This window comes from Cynocephalus volans, chromosome 3, assembly GCF_027409185.1.
Source record: "Cynocephalus volans isolate mCynVol1 chromosome 3, mCynVol1.pri, whole genome shotgun sequence".
Taxonomy (NCBI): domain Eukaryota; kingdom Metazoa; phylum Chordata; class Mammalia; order Dermoptera; family Cynocephalidae; genus Cynocephalus; species Cynocephalus volans.
This window is the reverse complement of record NC_084462.1, coordinates 93,287,850-93,304,138: the sequence shown is the minus strand read 5'-3', so window position 1 is coordinate 93,304,138 and position 16,289 is coordinate 93,287,850. Positions and strand designations below refer to the sequence as shown.

General features: G+C 40.1%; 1 protein-coding gene across 2 annotated transcripts in view; it reads left to right on the top strand.

The window, feature by feature from the left end:
* The first annotated feature begins 862 nt into the window (after positions 1-862).
* GOLM2 (golgi membrane protein 2) overlaps positions 863-16,289 on the top strand; it is a 105,307-nt gene continuing 89,880 nt past the window's right edge. For both annotated transcript variants that reach the window (XM_063090587.1, XM_063090586.1), the window contains exon 1: positions 863-1,474. In XM_063090587.1, the coding sequence (XP_062946657.1) occupies positions 1,148-1,474 (327 nt within the window). In that variant the 5' untranslated portion in view covers positions 863-1,147. The remainder of the gene's footprint in view (positions 1,475-16,289) is intronic.

Here is a 16,289-nt window from a genome sequence, read left to right as displayed (position 1 = left end):
ATAGGACTTTGAGAAAATTCTGAACATCTTTGTGTCTTGGATTCCTCACCTGTAAAACTGTGGTGTTGAGGGGATAATATGAGACTAGGCGTGCAAAGCAATTTGTAAGAGAGCTATCATTTCTAACAGAATGTGTTCACCGTCAGTAACAGTGCATAGTTACCATTCATTGAGGGCATCTTCTGGACTTTCCGTTTGGAAGCCCAGTTGAGGCAAAAGCAGCAGTGCGTTTAAAAATAGTTCATCACATTCTGAAATTCTTTGGGTTCGTGAAGGCAATAAGCTTAGAAACCAGGCTGGTACCACTCCTTTCAGTCCTAAAGCTTAGTTTCTCCTGCTTTTCTGTTATGTTTGGGGCATCGCTATTTTATAGTCTTTTTTTTGGGGGGGGGGGTTGTTTCCACATCGTTAGCACAAACGAGAAAATCCCCTCCTATTGAAGTAAGTACAAAACCTTTCTTGTCGCCCCTTTCCGGCCGCCGCTCACCTACTGTTTTCCCTTTCTCGCAGTCGCAGCCCCAGACGTTCTCCAAGACAAAAACCCTCGAGAGGGCCAGGGTACGCCAGGAACTCCCTAGACTTTGGATCTAGGAGATCGAGGAGGTAACAACAGAAGGGACTCCCACCCAGGCACAAGAGATACCTCACTCAATCAAAACTAGCACAACAACCTAGCAAACGGAGAAAACACTCGCGAGACAAGACTGCAATGAAACGAGAGGAAGCCCGCTTTCTCGCGAGAAAAGGGATGGCGGAAGCTAGGAAGTGGCTCCTTCGGCACCCGACCCCAGCAAGTGGGCAGGGCCATGGTAAATCCGCCCCCTTCCGGCTCTTTTCCCCGCCTCCCAACCCTGTGGTGTTAGGCCGGGGGTGCGGGCTACTGGATTCTCCCACTTCCCTTAGGTGGGTGCAGGGTCCTGCTCAAAATCTCCGGACGCGTTTTGGTCTGATTTGAGGAGAGGGGGCGGGGAGGAACCTGCGGCTTGCGGCCCCGCCCCCTTCTCCGGCTAGTCCGAGAGTGGATAAGCCCGCCTCCTCCTTCGGCCGGCCGTGGGGCCGCGTTCCCGGGCAACTCGGCAACCGAGGCCTCGGCTTCTGACTGCAGGTATCAGCGGCGAGACCCCAGGGTACAGCCCTGTTCGGCCCCATGGTGGGTTTCGGGGCCAACCGGCGGGGTGGCCGCCTGCCCTCCCTCGTGCTGGTGGTGCTGCTGGTGGTGATCGTCGTCCTCGCCTTCAACTACTGGAGCATCTCCTCCCGCCACGTCTTGCTTCAGGAGGAGGTGGCCGAGCTGCAGGGCCAGGTTCAGCGCACTGAGGTAGCCCGCGGCCGTCTGGAGAAACGCAATTCGGATCTCCTGCTCTTGGTGGACACGCATAAGAAACAGATCGACCAGAAGGAGGCTGACTACGGCCGCCTCAGCAGCCGACTGCAGGTCAGGGAGGGCCTGGGGAAGAGATGCGAGGATGACAAGGTAAGGACGAGCCCTTTCCCTTCAACCCCCACAGTTTCTTTCATCTCCGGGGTGGGAGTGTTAGCCTGCCAGCGGTTGCCTTATCTCTTCCAGGACTGGAGGCTCCTATTAGTCTCAATAATTATGTTTCTGTCAGACTTTTCCTGGTTTGTCATTGCCACCATTCTCCAGTCCCTGCCACATAAAACTGGCTGTAAGTTCTGGTTCTCAAGAGTGGCCTGTGTGTGGATGCCGCCTTTTCTCTAAGCTCAACTGCTGAGCTGGCAGTAGTAACCATCTGGCCTATGTGGCCGCCTTACGTTCACAGACAAACAAATCTAGAGAGTGCCACGTTTGGTGTGGGTATTGTCTCATCCTTATTCCTTGCACACCGATCAATGTTAATTTCTTTATTTTAAGAATGGAGATTTCTCTAATTCCTTTACTTATGGTTATCACAATGTATTTTTTAAGCAGTGTTACTTCGTTAGTCTCTATAGGGCAATGTAACTAAAGAATCAGATATTACTTCCTTTTTGTGATCAAAATGTTATGATAAAGGGCCTTGGTGTCATGTATGAGCCACACTTGTGACTTGGACATAGTTAATCCATAATTATCTACTCAATTTGAATTGTTAATGAAATTAGCCAAAAAGGTAAAATCTAAAAATAAGTTCCAAGCAACAGAATCTCATATCAGTGTCCTCATTGTTTTTGGAAGAAAGGAAAAGAAAATTTTGTGTGCTTAAGTAGCTGTTGGGGTTGGTGTTTTATGCAGATGAAAAGCCATACAAAGTTTTAAATTTAAGTTTAAAACTGGACTATAACCATGCCTGCTACTAAATAGTCTTTGTTTTTACCAGTATGTTGGTTGACTAATGCAACATCTGTTTGTATAGTAGAGTTGTGAACATTTCTGGGTGGAATAGTAGATGCCTTTCTTTCTGGACACTTCTTCGGTAACCTTCCCATTTTGTGTGTGTGTAAAGTTTTTACTGTGTGTATCAAAATCACTTTAAATTAAAATCTCCATGAGCTCTCAACTTCCTTATTGTCCTCAGCTTCTATCTTGCTTATTTCTTAAAGATTGAGGCCCTCAGGTAAGTGCTTCATCTAACCCCCTCTTCTTTACTATAACATAGATATTCTCTGTGAGGGGCAAGGGATCAGTATATTTATGCATACACTGCACACTGAACTCTAAAGACTGAAAAACTTCCTTGGGTGGAGTAGGCAGAAATCCATGAAATACTGAAATATTAAAATGAGGTCTTCATATGTGGAACGGTTAAACATTACTATTTAAATTCTCTCCAATCTCAAAGGAAAGATAGTCTTTTCTAGTAATTCATACTCTGGATTCCATTTCTTCCATCCATTGGACTGTTATTATCGGTGTCTTTCAGCACACTTTTTTTGTTTGTTTTTTACATTCAACCAGATGTAGGTGTCCCCTGTTCTAACTTTTTAAAAATTTTTCTTCATATTCCCTTCTCACAATCAACCAATTTCCTTTTTTACTTTGACTGTTAAACTCAAATTTTTGGTGATCTATAAATGTTCCATCTAATTTTTCTCTTTTCATTCCCATCCTAATCTTAAATTCTGTTTGCCATCTTTCTTTCCTCTCCTTTTCGAAAACTATTTTCTTGAAGGTCACAAGTGGCAGTCTTCCTAGTCAAATCCAAATACACATTTTATTCTCAATCTATTTTATCTCTCAGTAGTTTGGTCTTGATTGTCTTAGGCTTTCTGGAAACTATCTACTTTTCTGTTTCTGTAATATTAGACTCTCCAGATTTTCTTCCTACTTCTTTGCTAAAATGTTTGCTGGATTTTTTTTTTCTCCAGCCACCTAATAATGGTCTCTATTTTGGGGCCTTTGCTTTCCCCTCAGTGCAGTATTTCCCAAAGTGCTATTAAACAGGATACTGCTCTTGGAATTGTTCATAGGTGATCAGGAAAAAAAAAAAAGGAAAACCTTTGTGGAGGTGTATTAATCCGTTTTTGTGTTGCTATAACAGAATACCTGAAACTGAGTAATTTATGAAGAACAGAGGTTTATTTAGCTTACAATTCTGGGACAGCTGCGTCTGGCACAGGCCTCAGGCTGCTTCTACTCATGGCGGAAAGGAGCAGGCAGCTGGCAAATACAAGCAGATCACATGGCGAGAGGAAGCAAGAGAGAGAGAAAGGAGATATCAGGGTGTTTTAAACAACCAGCTCTCGTGGGAACTAATAAGTGAGAACTCACTCACTACCTGCCTCCCAGGGAGAGCATTAATCCATCATGAGGGATCTGACCCCATGATTCAAACAGCTCCCAACACTGCCACGTTGGGAATCAGATTTCCACAATTGTTTTGGGGGCACTGCACATCCAAACTCTGTCATTCCACCCATGGCCCCCCAAAACTCATGTCACTCTCACATACAAAATACAATCATTCCATCCCAAAGTTTTAGCTTGTTTCAGCACCAACTTAAAGGTCCAAAGTCCAAAGTCTCATCTGAGACCAAAAGCAAAACTCCTTTCAGCTGTGAACCTGTAAAAATCAAAAACAAATTTATCTACTTCCAGGACACAATGGCGGAACAGACATTGGGTACACATTCCCATTCCAAAAGGGAGGAATAGGCCAGATGACAGGATAAACAGTTCTCAAACAAGTCTGAAACCCAGCAGGGCAGATATTAAATCTTAAAGCTCCAAAATAATTTTTGACTCCAAATCTTGCATCCTGGGCACAATGGAGCATCTGGGCCCCCAAAGCCTCAGACAGCCCTGCCCCACATTTCTGCAATGCACGCCCACTGGGCTGCACTGGTACCCACAGCTTTTCCAGGGTTGCACATTGCTAGTGGCCCTACAGTTCTGGAGTCCCGGCAGCAGCTCCACTGGATTCGTTTTAATGGACGTTTCCCTGGTGGGGGCTCTCTGTGGGGGTTCCAACCCCACTTTTCTGCTCTGCATTGCTGTAGTAGATGGCCTCTGCTGTGGCTCTGCCCCTGTAGCAGGTCTCTGCCAGGGCCCCCCAGCTTTTCCATACATTCTCTGAAATCTGGGTGGAGACTGTCATGCCTCCACTGCTCTCATGTTCTGCTGGCCTGTAGACTTAACACAATGTGGACACCACCAAGGTTTCTGGCTTGTGCTCTCCAGAGCTGCTGCACAAACCGCACTTGGGGCTGCTTGAGGCAGGGCTGCTCCAGCCAGAGCAGCTGGGATGCAGGGAGCAGGTTCCTGAGGGCAGCTGTGCCCCACGTCTGTCCTCCAGAACAGCTCAGTCTTTCTAGGCCTTCAGGTCTGTGATGGGAGGGGCACCCTTCCAGACTTCTGAAATGTTTTCAGGGCCTTTCTCCCACTGTTTTGGCTATTAGTATCTAGCTGTCTCATCACTAAGCCAATGTCTTTAGCAACCAGTCTATCTACTTCACCCTTGGATTTTCTCCTGAGGGTTCTCTCATTCTCTACCACATGGCCAGGCTACAAATTTTCCAAATCTTTACAATCTGCTTCCCTTTTAAATTCTGGCTTTATGCCACTATGTAACAGCATAGGCTGTTACAAGAAGCCATGCAACTTCCTTGATGCTTTGCTGCTTAGAAATTTCTGCCATTTAAATATTCTGGTTCATAACTCTTAAGTTCTAACTTCTACAACATCCTAGAGGATGGACGCAATGGACACTGTGTTCACCAAGTCTCCCTATCAGGAATTCACTGACCATCTTGTACAGACCCACGCCAGAGTCTCCGTGCAGAGGACCCAGGCTCTATCCGTGGCTACAACATAGGGTTTTTATACAAGAAAAATAAAGTAAAGCCCGTTTAAAAAAAAAAAGAACCCTGTTTACTTTTGTTTAACCCACTCTCTTAGTTTATTAGATCACAAGTTACTGTTTTCATGGTCTGCCTGTTATCATTATACAGAAGAATGTAGCAAAGCACACTAGTTTGGGAAGTGTTGCACTAGGTATCTTAACTAGCATTTGGCTAATGTTCTATGCAGCTGGCTCACAAATCTCTCTCACTTGTATGCCAGTTCCATAGTTTGAGCTAGGTATAACATATTTGTTGGGGTGCTTGTGAATGTCTGTTCTTGGAGTTAATGAAGAAACTCTGATTTGCCTGACAGAAAGGGTAGTCTTGATTTCTGTTTGTTTTTTTTTAAGTAAACTTTTTAGAGTAGCTTTAGATCTAGAATATCATTATGAAGATACTGCAGGGAGTTCCTATATAGCCCACACCCAGTTTCCCTATTCTTAACATCTTATATTAGTATTGTGCATTTGTCACCATTTGAACCAGTACTGATATATTATTAACTAAAGTCCATACATCATTCGCTTTTTTCCTAATGTCCTTTTTCTGTTCTAGGATTCCATCCAGAGTACCACATTACATTTAATCATCATGTCTCCTTAAGTTCCTTTTGGTTGTGACAGTTTTTTAGACTTTTTCTTGTTTTTGATGACCTTGACAATTTGAGGATTACTGATCTGGTTGTAGAATGTCCCTCGATTGGGATTTGTCTGATTCTTTCCTCAGGATTAGATTGGAGTTATGGTTTTTGAAAGAAAGACCACAGAGGTAAAGTGCCGATCTCATCATCTCATATCCAGAGTACATCTTTCAAAATGACTTACCGCTACTGATGTTAACCTTGATCACCTGGCTTGAGTTAGTGCTTGTCAGGTTTCTCCACTGTGAAGTTACTCTTTTTTTCCCCTTTTTATATTGTACACTTTGTAAGAAGGTCGTTATGTGCAGCCACACTTAATTAGTGGGGAGTTATGCCCTACCTCCTTAAGGGCAGAGTATCTGCATTAACTATTTGGAATTCTTCTGCACAAGAGATTTGTCTCTTCTCTCTCATTTTTAAATTTATTAGATTTATTTATATCAGTATGGACTCATGGATATTTATTTTATACTATGGATTATAATCCAATGCTACATTATTTAGTTTGTTGTTCAAATTGTTCCCGCTCTGGCCATTGGGAAGCTCCTTCAGTTGGATCCTGTATCCCTTCCTTACTTTTATAGTGCCAAAAAGTACAAAGAGTTTCCATATATCCATACCTAGTTTCATTTTGACATACTCCTTCCTTACTTTTTGGCACTATCAGATGCTCTGGGCTCATCTTTTATATTTCCTTCTCCAGTCCGAGAGTTAGCCATTTCTCCTGGGAGCCCTGGTTCCTTTTATTGGAAAATGGTTTTAGAAACCAAGGTCTGGGTACTAGGTATACTCATTGCTACTGTAAGGCTCTCTCTGGAAATCTAGGAATCCCTGCTCCCCAGGAGTCAGAAAGGTGATATTTGACTTCCAATTTATTATGCCACCTGCCATTTTCATTCTGTTATATGGGCTATTAAACACAGAAATTCTTTAAGGGAACTTGAAATTGCCCCTGTCAGTGTCCAGAAAAGTGAGAAACAAGCCTCACTTCTCTGGAATTCCCTCAAATTTGCCTCATTTTTTGCCTTCCCCCTAAAAGGTTTCAGCCTGGAGAGGTATTTTAACTTGGTAGGGCTGCCATAATAAAATACCACAGATTGAATGGCTTAAACAACTGAAATTTATTTTTTCACAGATCTGGAGGCTGGAAGTCCAAGATCAAGGTGCCTGCAGGGCTGGTGTATTCTTAGGCCTCTCTCCTTGGCTTGCAGATGACTGCCCTCTTGCTACTTTATCCTCACATGGTGGTCTCTCTGTGCATGTTCATCCCTGGTGTCTGTTCCTCTTCTTATAAGGACACTAGTCATATTGGATCAGGGCCCCACACTAATGGCCTCATTTTGACTTGATCACCTCTTTAAAGACTTTGTCTCCAAACATGGTTACATTTTGAGGTCCTGGGAGTTTGGATTTAAAATATGAATTTGGGTGGAACACAATTCAGCCTATAACAAGGGGGCTATATAACACACACTCTCTATCTCTCTCTCTTTCACTCACACTCTCACACTGCCTTTTCTTTCTTCTTTCTATCAGAAAGACCCAGAAAAGCCCTTCTTTCTATGTCTTGGATGCAGGGCATTTCTCTTATCCTAACTTGCTTCTAGCTACCTGTAGCTTATGCTAAAGCTATGTGGTCCAGGTGGGCCAAGTCAAACTCTTGATTAATAAAAGGAGCTGTTAAAATGCAGAAAAAATCCTCCTCAGAATTATTGTCTTATTTCAAACACACACACACACACACACTCTCTCTCTCTCTCTCTCTCTCTCTCTGTGTGTGTGTCTGTCTCTCTGTTACACACATACACACATTAAAAAGTCAGTTTTGAGGTTTGAAGCTGAAAAATAAATGACCTCTTTTCCTTTTAACAACCATAATCCTCTCTGAGGCAGTGTATGCCTTTAGTTGAATAGGGAAAAGTCTGTATGCCAGAAGGAGGATGGGAAGCATATTATATTCCTCCCCCAAAATAACTTCATTGTGTTTGTGTGTATGTGTACACAACCCTCATACACAAACCAAATGTGTATTTACAAAGCGCCTGGCACATATTAGATGTTCACTTTAGGTTAAAATCCTGACTCTGCTATTTAGTATATGTGTAACTTTGGGCAAATTACTTAATGTGCCTCAGTTTTTTCATCTGTAAAATGAGGACAATAATAGTAACCTCTTTTATTCTTGTGAAGTTTAAATGAGTAAATTCATTAAGATTCTTAAAGCAGTGCCTACTACATAGTAAGAAAAAAAAATGTTCAATAACTGTTGTGTTAGCTGTTATTTTCTATAGCTACTTCCTTATTTCGGTGCTGCCTTCTCTCCAGGATGGAACTCTGTCTGTTTTTCTGCCCAAGATCTGATCTCAGCTCCAGCCTACCGGCCTCACCTTTTGCTCCTGGATATCTAATTTTTTTTTTGTTTTTCCATTTGCTGGTCCATTTCCAGTTAGGCTTAGTTGGCTCCTCCCGTAGTTGTCTTAGCTGATTCTCTGGAGCCTGTCTTTTCCTCTGTAATTTGAGGATTAGTCTTCTTGAGTTCTTCGAATTTGCTGTACATGATAATTCCTGCCTTTGCCTCTGCCTCACCAGTCATAATCTGGCCAAGTTCTAGCTGTAATTTAATTGCTACCTCAAATTATTCATAAATCATACAAAATTGATACTTCTTCAAATTATATCCCTTTCCTGTCTTCTTGGTCCCTATAAAAAAAATGATGCTCATGAAACCATTATTAAGACTGCGGTTAGGAATTTTGGTGTTATCTTTGATTTCTTCGGCTCCTCACATTGAGTGATTAAACATGCAGAGGAATTACTTGATTATATCGAGTTAACAAAAAAAACACCACTCTGGCTGCAGAATAGAGAATTTAAGAAATTCAGACTATACTCCTTGCCTTGGTCTCTCTTTCTTTCAGTCAGTTCTCCCCATACGCAAATCTGATCTTCAAACCTTACTTTTAGAGTGGCAATGTCACTCACTGTATCAAGTTGGAATTCTGCAATCTAATCTTTAAGATCTCCCATAGAGTGGCTCCAAGTGCCTTTGTCTTCCACTATTTCCTGATCCAAACTGTTCCAGACAGGTTGTTTTGCTTACTTTTGTCTCCCCACTGCTTTTGTGTGTCATGTTAATTCCCTTTTTGTGCCTTTGTTCCTGCTATTTAACTTTTAGCATCTTGCTTCTTTTCTGCGTATCTGTTCTACCAGTCTTGTATCCAGCTTTTGATCCATGTCCACCATAAAGTCCCCTGGCATTTCTGAACTGGAGCATGCTTTTTCTTCCTTATACACAATTTACATTTATTGTTTGATCCACTCTAGTTTATTTCGTTCATTTTTTACTAATAGCTTCTTGTGTGTTAACCTTGTCCTCTCAACAAAATTTTAAATTCTTTGAGGAAGGACTGTGTTTTAAAATTTTTCCCTGTGGGTTCCTGATAGCCCTTAGTGCTGATATAAAATATTGTGGGTTGATTTGTTTCTCCCCAAAAGATATGCTGAAGTTCTAACCCTTGGTACCTGTGAATGTAACCTTATATGGAAACAGGGTCTTGGCAGAGGTAATTAAGTTAAAATGGGGTCATACTGGGTTAGGTCATACTGGATTAGACCCTAATCCAGTTTGACTGGTATCCTTATAAGAAGAGAAACAGAATTAGAGAGGAGAACAGCAGGTGAAGATACAGAGACACACAGACACACAGACACATTGGAAGACAGCCATGGAAGATGCGGGCTGATATTGGAGTTGTGTTGCCACAAGGCAAGGAATGCTTGGGGCTACCAGAAGCTGGAAGGATCCTCCCCAAGAGGTAGCAAAGCTCTTGATTTTGATCAACATCTTGATTTTGGACTTCTACCCTCTAGAACTGTAGAATTGTGAGACAATAAATTTCTGTTGTTTTAAACCATCTAGTTTGTGGTACTTTGTTACAGCAGCCGTAGGAAATGAATACACATAATAAATACAAGTTATTTGATTTGTTAGATAACTCATATAAAGTTATATACTGTGTAGCAATATAGTTTACTTGAAAAAGCAACAGCTTTTGGAATCAAACAGACCTGAGTTTACAATACTGCCATTATCTTACCTCTCTTAAACCTGTTTCTTCACCCATACAAAGAGGAGGATTAGTGACATAAAATATCTATGTAGAGGCTGTCCAATACAAGGCTTGACATTTAATAATGTTCTTTTCTTTCCTGGGGCCTTCATGTAGATGATCTTGAAGAAATTTGGCCTTATTTGAAACCCAAATATGTTAATTTAATTGACAAAAATATATTGAACATCTGCTGTATTTTACTAAAATGATCTTAAAAACATGTTTCCATCCAAAGGAATGGAAATCATCCTGTCGAAGGGGTACCTGTGCTCCCATATTTATTGCAGCTATATTCACAGTAGCCAAGATATGGAACCAACCTAAATGTCCATCAGTGGATGATTGGATAAAGAAAATGTAGTACCTAAGCAGCCATAAAAAAGAATGAAATTCAGCCATTTGCAGAAGTATGGATGAACTTGGAGAAAATTATGTTAAGTGAAATAAGCCAGGCACAGAAAGAGAAATATGGTATGTTCTCAGTAATGCTAAAGAAAACAAAAACCAAAAAAATAAATAAATAATAAGTCGAACTGTTAAAAGGAGAGAGAAGGACTGTGGTTACTAGAGGCGGGAAGGAGGGGAATAGTGAGAGGCTATTTAATGAATACAAAATTACAGCTAGGTAGAAAAATTAAGTTCTATTGGTATATAGTCAACCCAGGAGTCTGTAATTAATAATGATTTGCTTAATGTTATCAAATGACTAGAAGACAGGAGATCAAGTGTTCATATCACAAAGAAATGATTAAGTTTTGCAATGCTTAATGTTATCAAATGACTAGGAGACAGGAGATCAAGTGTTCATATCACAAAGAAATGATTAAGTTTTGCAATGCTTAATGTTATCAAATGACTAGGAGACAGGAGATCAAGTGTTCATATCACAAAGAAATGATTAAGTTTTGCAATGCTTAATGTTATCAAATGACTAGGAGACAGGAGATCAAGTGTTCATATCACAAAGAAATGATTAAGTTTTGCTAATTACTCTAATTAGATCATCACGCATTGTATACATGTTTTGAGGTATAACTGTACCCCATAAATATGTACAATTAATACGCTTCAATAAAAAATTTTTAAAAAGCAGAAACACAGCTTAGATGAAAGATGCACTTTGTATTGCTTCATTTAAATGAATTAAAGTATAATCTGAATTGGGAAAAAAAATAAGAAACAAAACAAAAACATATCTTCACTTTTCTTTTTCATCTCCCTTTCTTATTTCTTATTTTTCTGTTTTCTTTTGCCTTATAAGAGACTGAGTAATCACAGGAGTTTCCATGAAGATCATAAAACAATCTACTTCTTGAAAAATGATGGCTAGGATTTAGTTATGCAAAGAATAGGTAAAAGGACATTCAAGGAGCTCCCTTCCCACTCCATAGAGGAAAAGAAACAATTTTTGTAGTGTGTGGCATGTGGCATCTGTCCCCTGCAGTGATATGGAGTACTTTTTGAACTATTATGACATTATGATTTTTTGTGGTGGTAAGATTTAGTTTCTTTTTCGTTCTTGTTTGGATTTTTGTTGTACCGGTGGGTTTAGTTCTTTCTTGTGTATATTCATTGTAGTGATTATAGTTTTTTGGATTCCAGATGCAGGACTCCCTTGAGGTTTTCTTGTAGGGCTGGTCATGTGGTGGTGAACTCCCACAGTTTTTGTTTGTCTAGAGAATATACTATTTTCTCCCTCTTTTCTGAAAGATAGACTTGCTGGGTATAGTATTCTTGGCTGGCAGGTTTTTTTCTTTTAGTGTTTTGAATATATCATCCCATTTTCTTCTGGCCCGTAGAGTTTCTGTTGAGAAGTCTGCTGTTAGTCTGATAGGGGCTCCCTTATAGGTGACTTGACACTTTTCTCTTGCTTCTTTTTAGATTCTCTTTATGTACTTGAGCTTTGCCAGTTTGACTATAATATGACTTGGAGAGGATTTTTTGGGGTTGAATCTGTTTGGGGATCTTTTGAGCCTCCTGGATCTGAATGTCTATGTCTCTCCCTGTACCTGGGTAGTTTTCCATTGTTATTTTATTGAGTAGGTTTTTCCATGCCTTTTCCTTTCTCCTCTCCTTCTGGAATGCCCATGATTCAAATGTTTGTGTGCTTAAGGTTGTCTGCTAGCTCTCTTAGATTTTCTTCATTTTTAAAAATTCTTCTTTCTTTTTTTTTTTTTTTGTCTGCCTGGGTTATTTTGAGAAGACTGTCTCCAAGATCAGAAATTCTTTCTTCTGCTTGGTCTAGCCTGCTGCTTAAGCTCTCAGTTGTGTTTTTTATTTCGTTGAGTGAATTTTTCAGTTCTATGAGTTCTGCTACATTCTTTTTTAAAGTGTTAATCTCCTTGTAAATTTCCTCTTTCATATCCTGGATTTTTTTTTCTCATTTTATTATGTTGTCTAACTGAGTCTTTTCGTATCTCAGTGAGTTTCTTTAAGATTGTTCCTTGAAATTCCTTGTCAGTCATGTCAAGGGCTTCCTGCTCTATAGGGTCTGATATTTGGGAATTACTGTATTCTTTTGGTGCTGTCATATTTTCTTGGGTTTTCTTATTTCTGGTATCTCTACATTGATGTCTGGTTGTCTGGTAGAGCAGTTGCTTCTTCTGTTAATCTGGAGTGGCCTTTGAGGAGAGAGATGTCCTCTTCTTTTACTTGTCTCTGTGGTAACTCTCCTTGTGTCAATGCATTTGAGTGTCTGGTGGTCTGCCTGCATGGTAGCTGTGGCTACTGCTATGGCATCGAGCCATTCTTGCAGCAGCCATGACAGGCAGTGGCTGTGGTGGACCACCTGCACCGAAATGGTGTTTTCAGTGTGTTTCTTGCCTGCTTCTGGGCAGGGGATACTGCCCTTGGCTCCTGCTAAGGACCATGAGCATGCTCCTTGCCTGCTTACAGGTGGCAGGGGCTGCCCTCAGCCTCATTAATTCTAATGGAACTAGTTCTACCAGAATGCATCTAGTTCTGATGAATTTTTAGGAATTCTAAAGAATCTGTTAAAAAACAAAAGCCATTAATATTCATTACTAGTAGCTTTTTTGTGTGGATTCCTTAGAATTTTCTGTGTACATGATCATGTCATCTGCAAATAAAGACTCTCCCCCCCCCTTTTCCAGTCTGTATGCTTTTTATTTTATTTTTCTTATTGTATTTGGCTTTATTGTATTGGCTAGGACCTCTAGTACAACGTCAAGTAGAATAGTGAGATGAGATATCCTTACAGAAAGAACATTTGAAAAAATTTAACACTTATTCATGATAAAAACTCTTAGCAAAATAAGAGTAGAAAGACAACTTCCTCAAATTCACAAGGGGCATCTATGAAGAAACCACAGCTAACATTATACTTAATGGTGAAAGACTGAATGCTTTCTCCTAAGATGCGGAGCACTGAAAAGTTTTAAGCAGAGGAGTTAATTGACCAAATTAAGTTTAAAAACAGTACTCTGGCTGCAGAATAAGAATTAATTGGAGGGAAGAAAAAGTAGATATGGGAAAAATAACTCTGAGGGCTTTTTTTTTTTTTTTGGCCTTTTTTTAGTAGTTCAGATAAGAGATAGTGGAGTCTTCAACTAAGCCTAGTGTAATTCTTAACCTAGCCAATTCTAGCCTCAGGGGTATTTTGTTAGTACTGATGACTAGGGAGTGTTCATGGCATTTAAGCATAGAGCCAGGAATGCTAGGGTGGTCTGTATTACAGAGGAGAGTTCCAACAATGACAAACAGTTCTGTTCCAAATACCAGTAGCACCCTGATGGAGAAACACTGGGTCCTTTCACAGAAATGGAAATAGAATTAATAAGATTTTGCAACACATTTAATGTGTGGCAGGGAGTCAAGAATGAATTCCTTGATACTGGTGTGAGCAACCCAGTTGATGGTGGTGCTATGACCTGAGATAGAAATCTTAGAGAAGTTAGTTTTGAGAATAGTACAGTTTTAGGTGATTTGAGTTTGAGGAATCTGTGAAATGTCAAGCAGACTTAGAAATATGCTTCTGGAATTCAGAATAAAGGATGGGCTAGGAACAAATTTAGTCTGCTATGGTAGTTGAAGTCCTAGGAATGGCCTAATTTATAGAGTGACATGAGAAGAATACAAGGGTACTTCAGAAAGTTCATGGAAAAATAGAATTAAAAGGTAATACAAATCTTTCCATGAACTTTTTTTTTTTTTTTTTTTTGACCTGTAAGGGGATTGTAACCCTCGGCTTGGTGTTGTACACACCACGCTCAGCCAGTGAGCGCATGGGCCATCCCTACATGGGGCCATCCCTATATAGGATCCGAACCTACGTTCTCAGCACTAACAGCACCAGACTCACCCAAGTGAGCCACGGGGCCGGCCCTCCATGAACTTTCTGAAATACCCTCATATATAATCAGACTTTGCAGCATGTAAAAGTATATAGAGGAGGAGTAGGCTTAAATGACCAATAAGAGTAGCAAGAGAGAGAGGGAGAAAATAGGATACTGTGGTGTCATGTAGGACAAGGGAAAAGAGTATTTAGTATTGAAAAGAGTCATCAGTGTTAATTGCTGCTGAGAAGTCTGGCAAAATAAGTACTGATAAGTGCACATGTGGGTAGTTTTATAGATTTGATGGGGTTGTTCCTTTTTGAATGTCTTCTGCTTTCTTTGTGAAGTAGGATACCTGGTCTTCTACTAAGAATGATGTGGAATGAAGTGAGGGGGTAGATTGGAAGTTTGAGGAGAATTGTTAGATTAAAAACAGGAGTTGTGGGCTGGCTGGTGGCTCACTTGAGAGAGCACGGTGCTGATAACACCAAGGTCAAGAGTTAGGATCCCCATAACAGCCAGCTGCCAAAGAAACAAACAAACAACAACAAAAAGAAAAGAAAAGGAATTGTGGAGAATGGGTATTGTAGTAAGGTTAGGGACAGTATTGTCTCTGCCACTTGAGGGTTGAAAATGAATTAATAATTCTACCCATTTCTTGGTTGTGTAATTTGCTTCAGCTGCACTGGGCAAATGAAGTTAAATTAGTTGGTTCCATTTGAAATCTATGCCCTTATTGCCTACAGCATAAGTTTCAAATTCCTTGGCATAACGTTCCTTCATGACCTAAGCTCTGCTTATGCTTTCAGCCTCTTCTTTTATTCTGCATTCCTTAGATTCTTAACATTCGGTCATCTTTAGATGTACCTTGCTGTTTCATGCTTTCATGCCTATGCCTCATTCACTTTCCTTCCCTTCCTTTTTGCTTATTTGGCAAACCCTTGATTATCTTTTAAAAGTCTCTTCAAACAGCACCTCCTTTATAAGCCTTCCCTGACTTTCCCAGGTCTCTTCTGTATCTTGGATCTTGTAAAGGCCTAAAGCACTTACCATGTTGCTATAATTATTTATTTGTAATTGCCTCTTCATAACTAGTTTGTGAGCCAGACAGGGCTATGTCCTATTCATCTTTATAATTCCACAGTTTCTGGAATAAAATTACTTGATAAATATTTAAGATTCTTGAGGGCAGAGTCCTCTCTCTTAATCTGCATATGTAATTGAGTACCTGATTCGTACCCAGTTAATAAATAATTATTGAGTGAATGACCATATCTACATGTTTATGTTGGATCTGTTTTTTTCTTGTCTTCCAACTATATATTGTGAATTTCTTGACTATAAAAATCTAGTCTAAATGTTGTAAACACTACATATTTGGTACTAGTCCCTATGTGTGAACTCAGTAAATAATTGGTGATTGATTCAGCAGTTTGCACTGGTGCTTGAACCAAACCATGCATAAATATGTGCTGGGGCTACCACAGATATTATCCACATGTCTGATTACCTTTTTTGGAAGACATGATCAAAATATTCCGGTGTAAGAACACCTATTATCAACCATTATCTTTCTAGTATATATAGAATACATCTTTTCTTTGAAATGTATGATAATAGGCCTAGAGTAGTAATTTGTTCATTTGGAAATGAAATAATATTCTTCTGATTCAATTTAGCATTTAAATGAAGAGAAGAAAACCTTGGGATTAGTTTCATGGGAGTACACATACAGAAGAAATTCATAACGCTTGATTATATACTACAGTATTGCTACTTTCAAATGGATTTGAGAGTACAAATGAACAATTGATTAACTTCTTCAGGAAGTCAGAAAAGACAGGATTCACTTAAGAGGTGATCAACAAAATTAGAAAGGGGTAAGGACAGAAGGAACATTAATGAAGCCAGGAAAGCTTGAAAGTACATTGCTCCTTCACAGAAGATCAAACAGTAGAATAA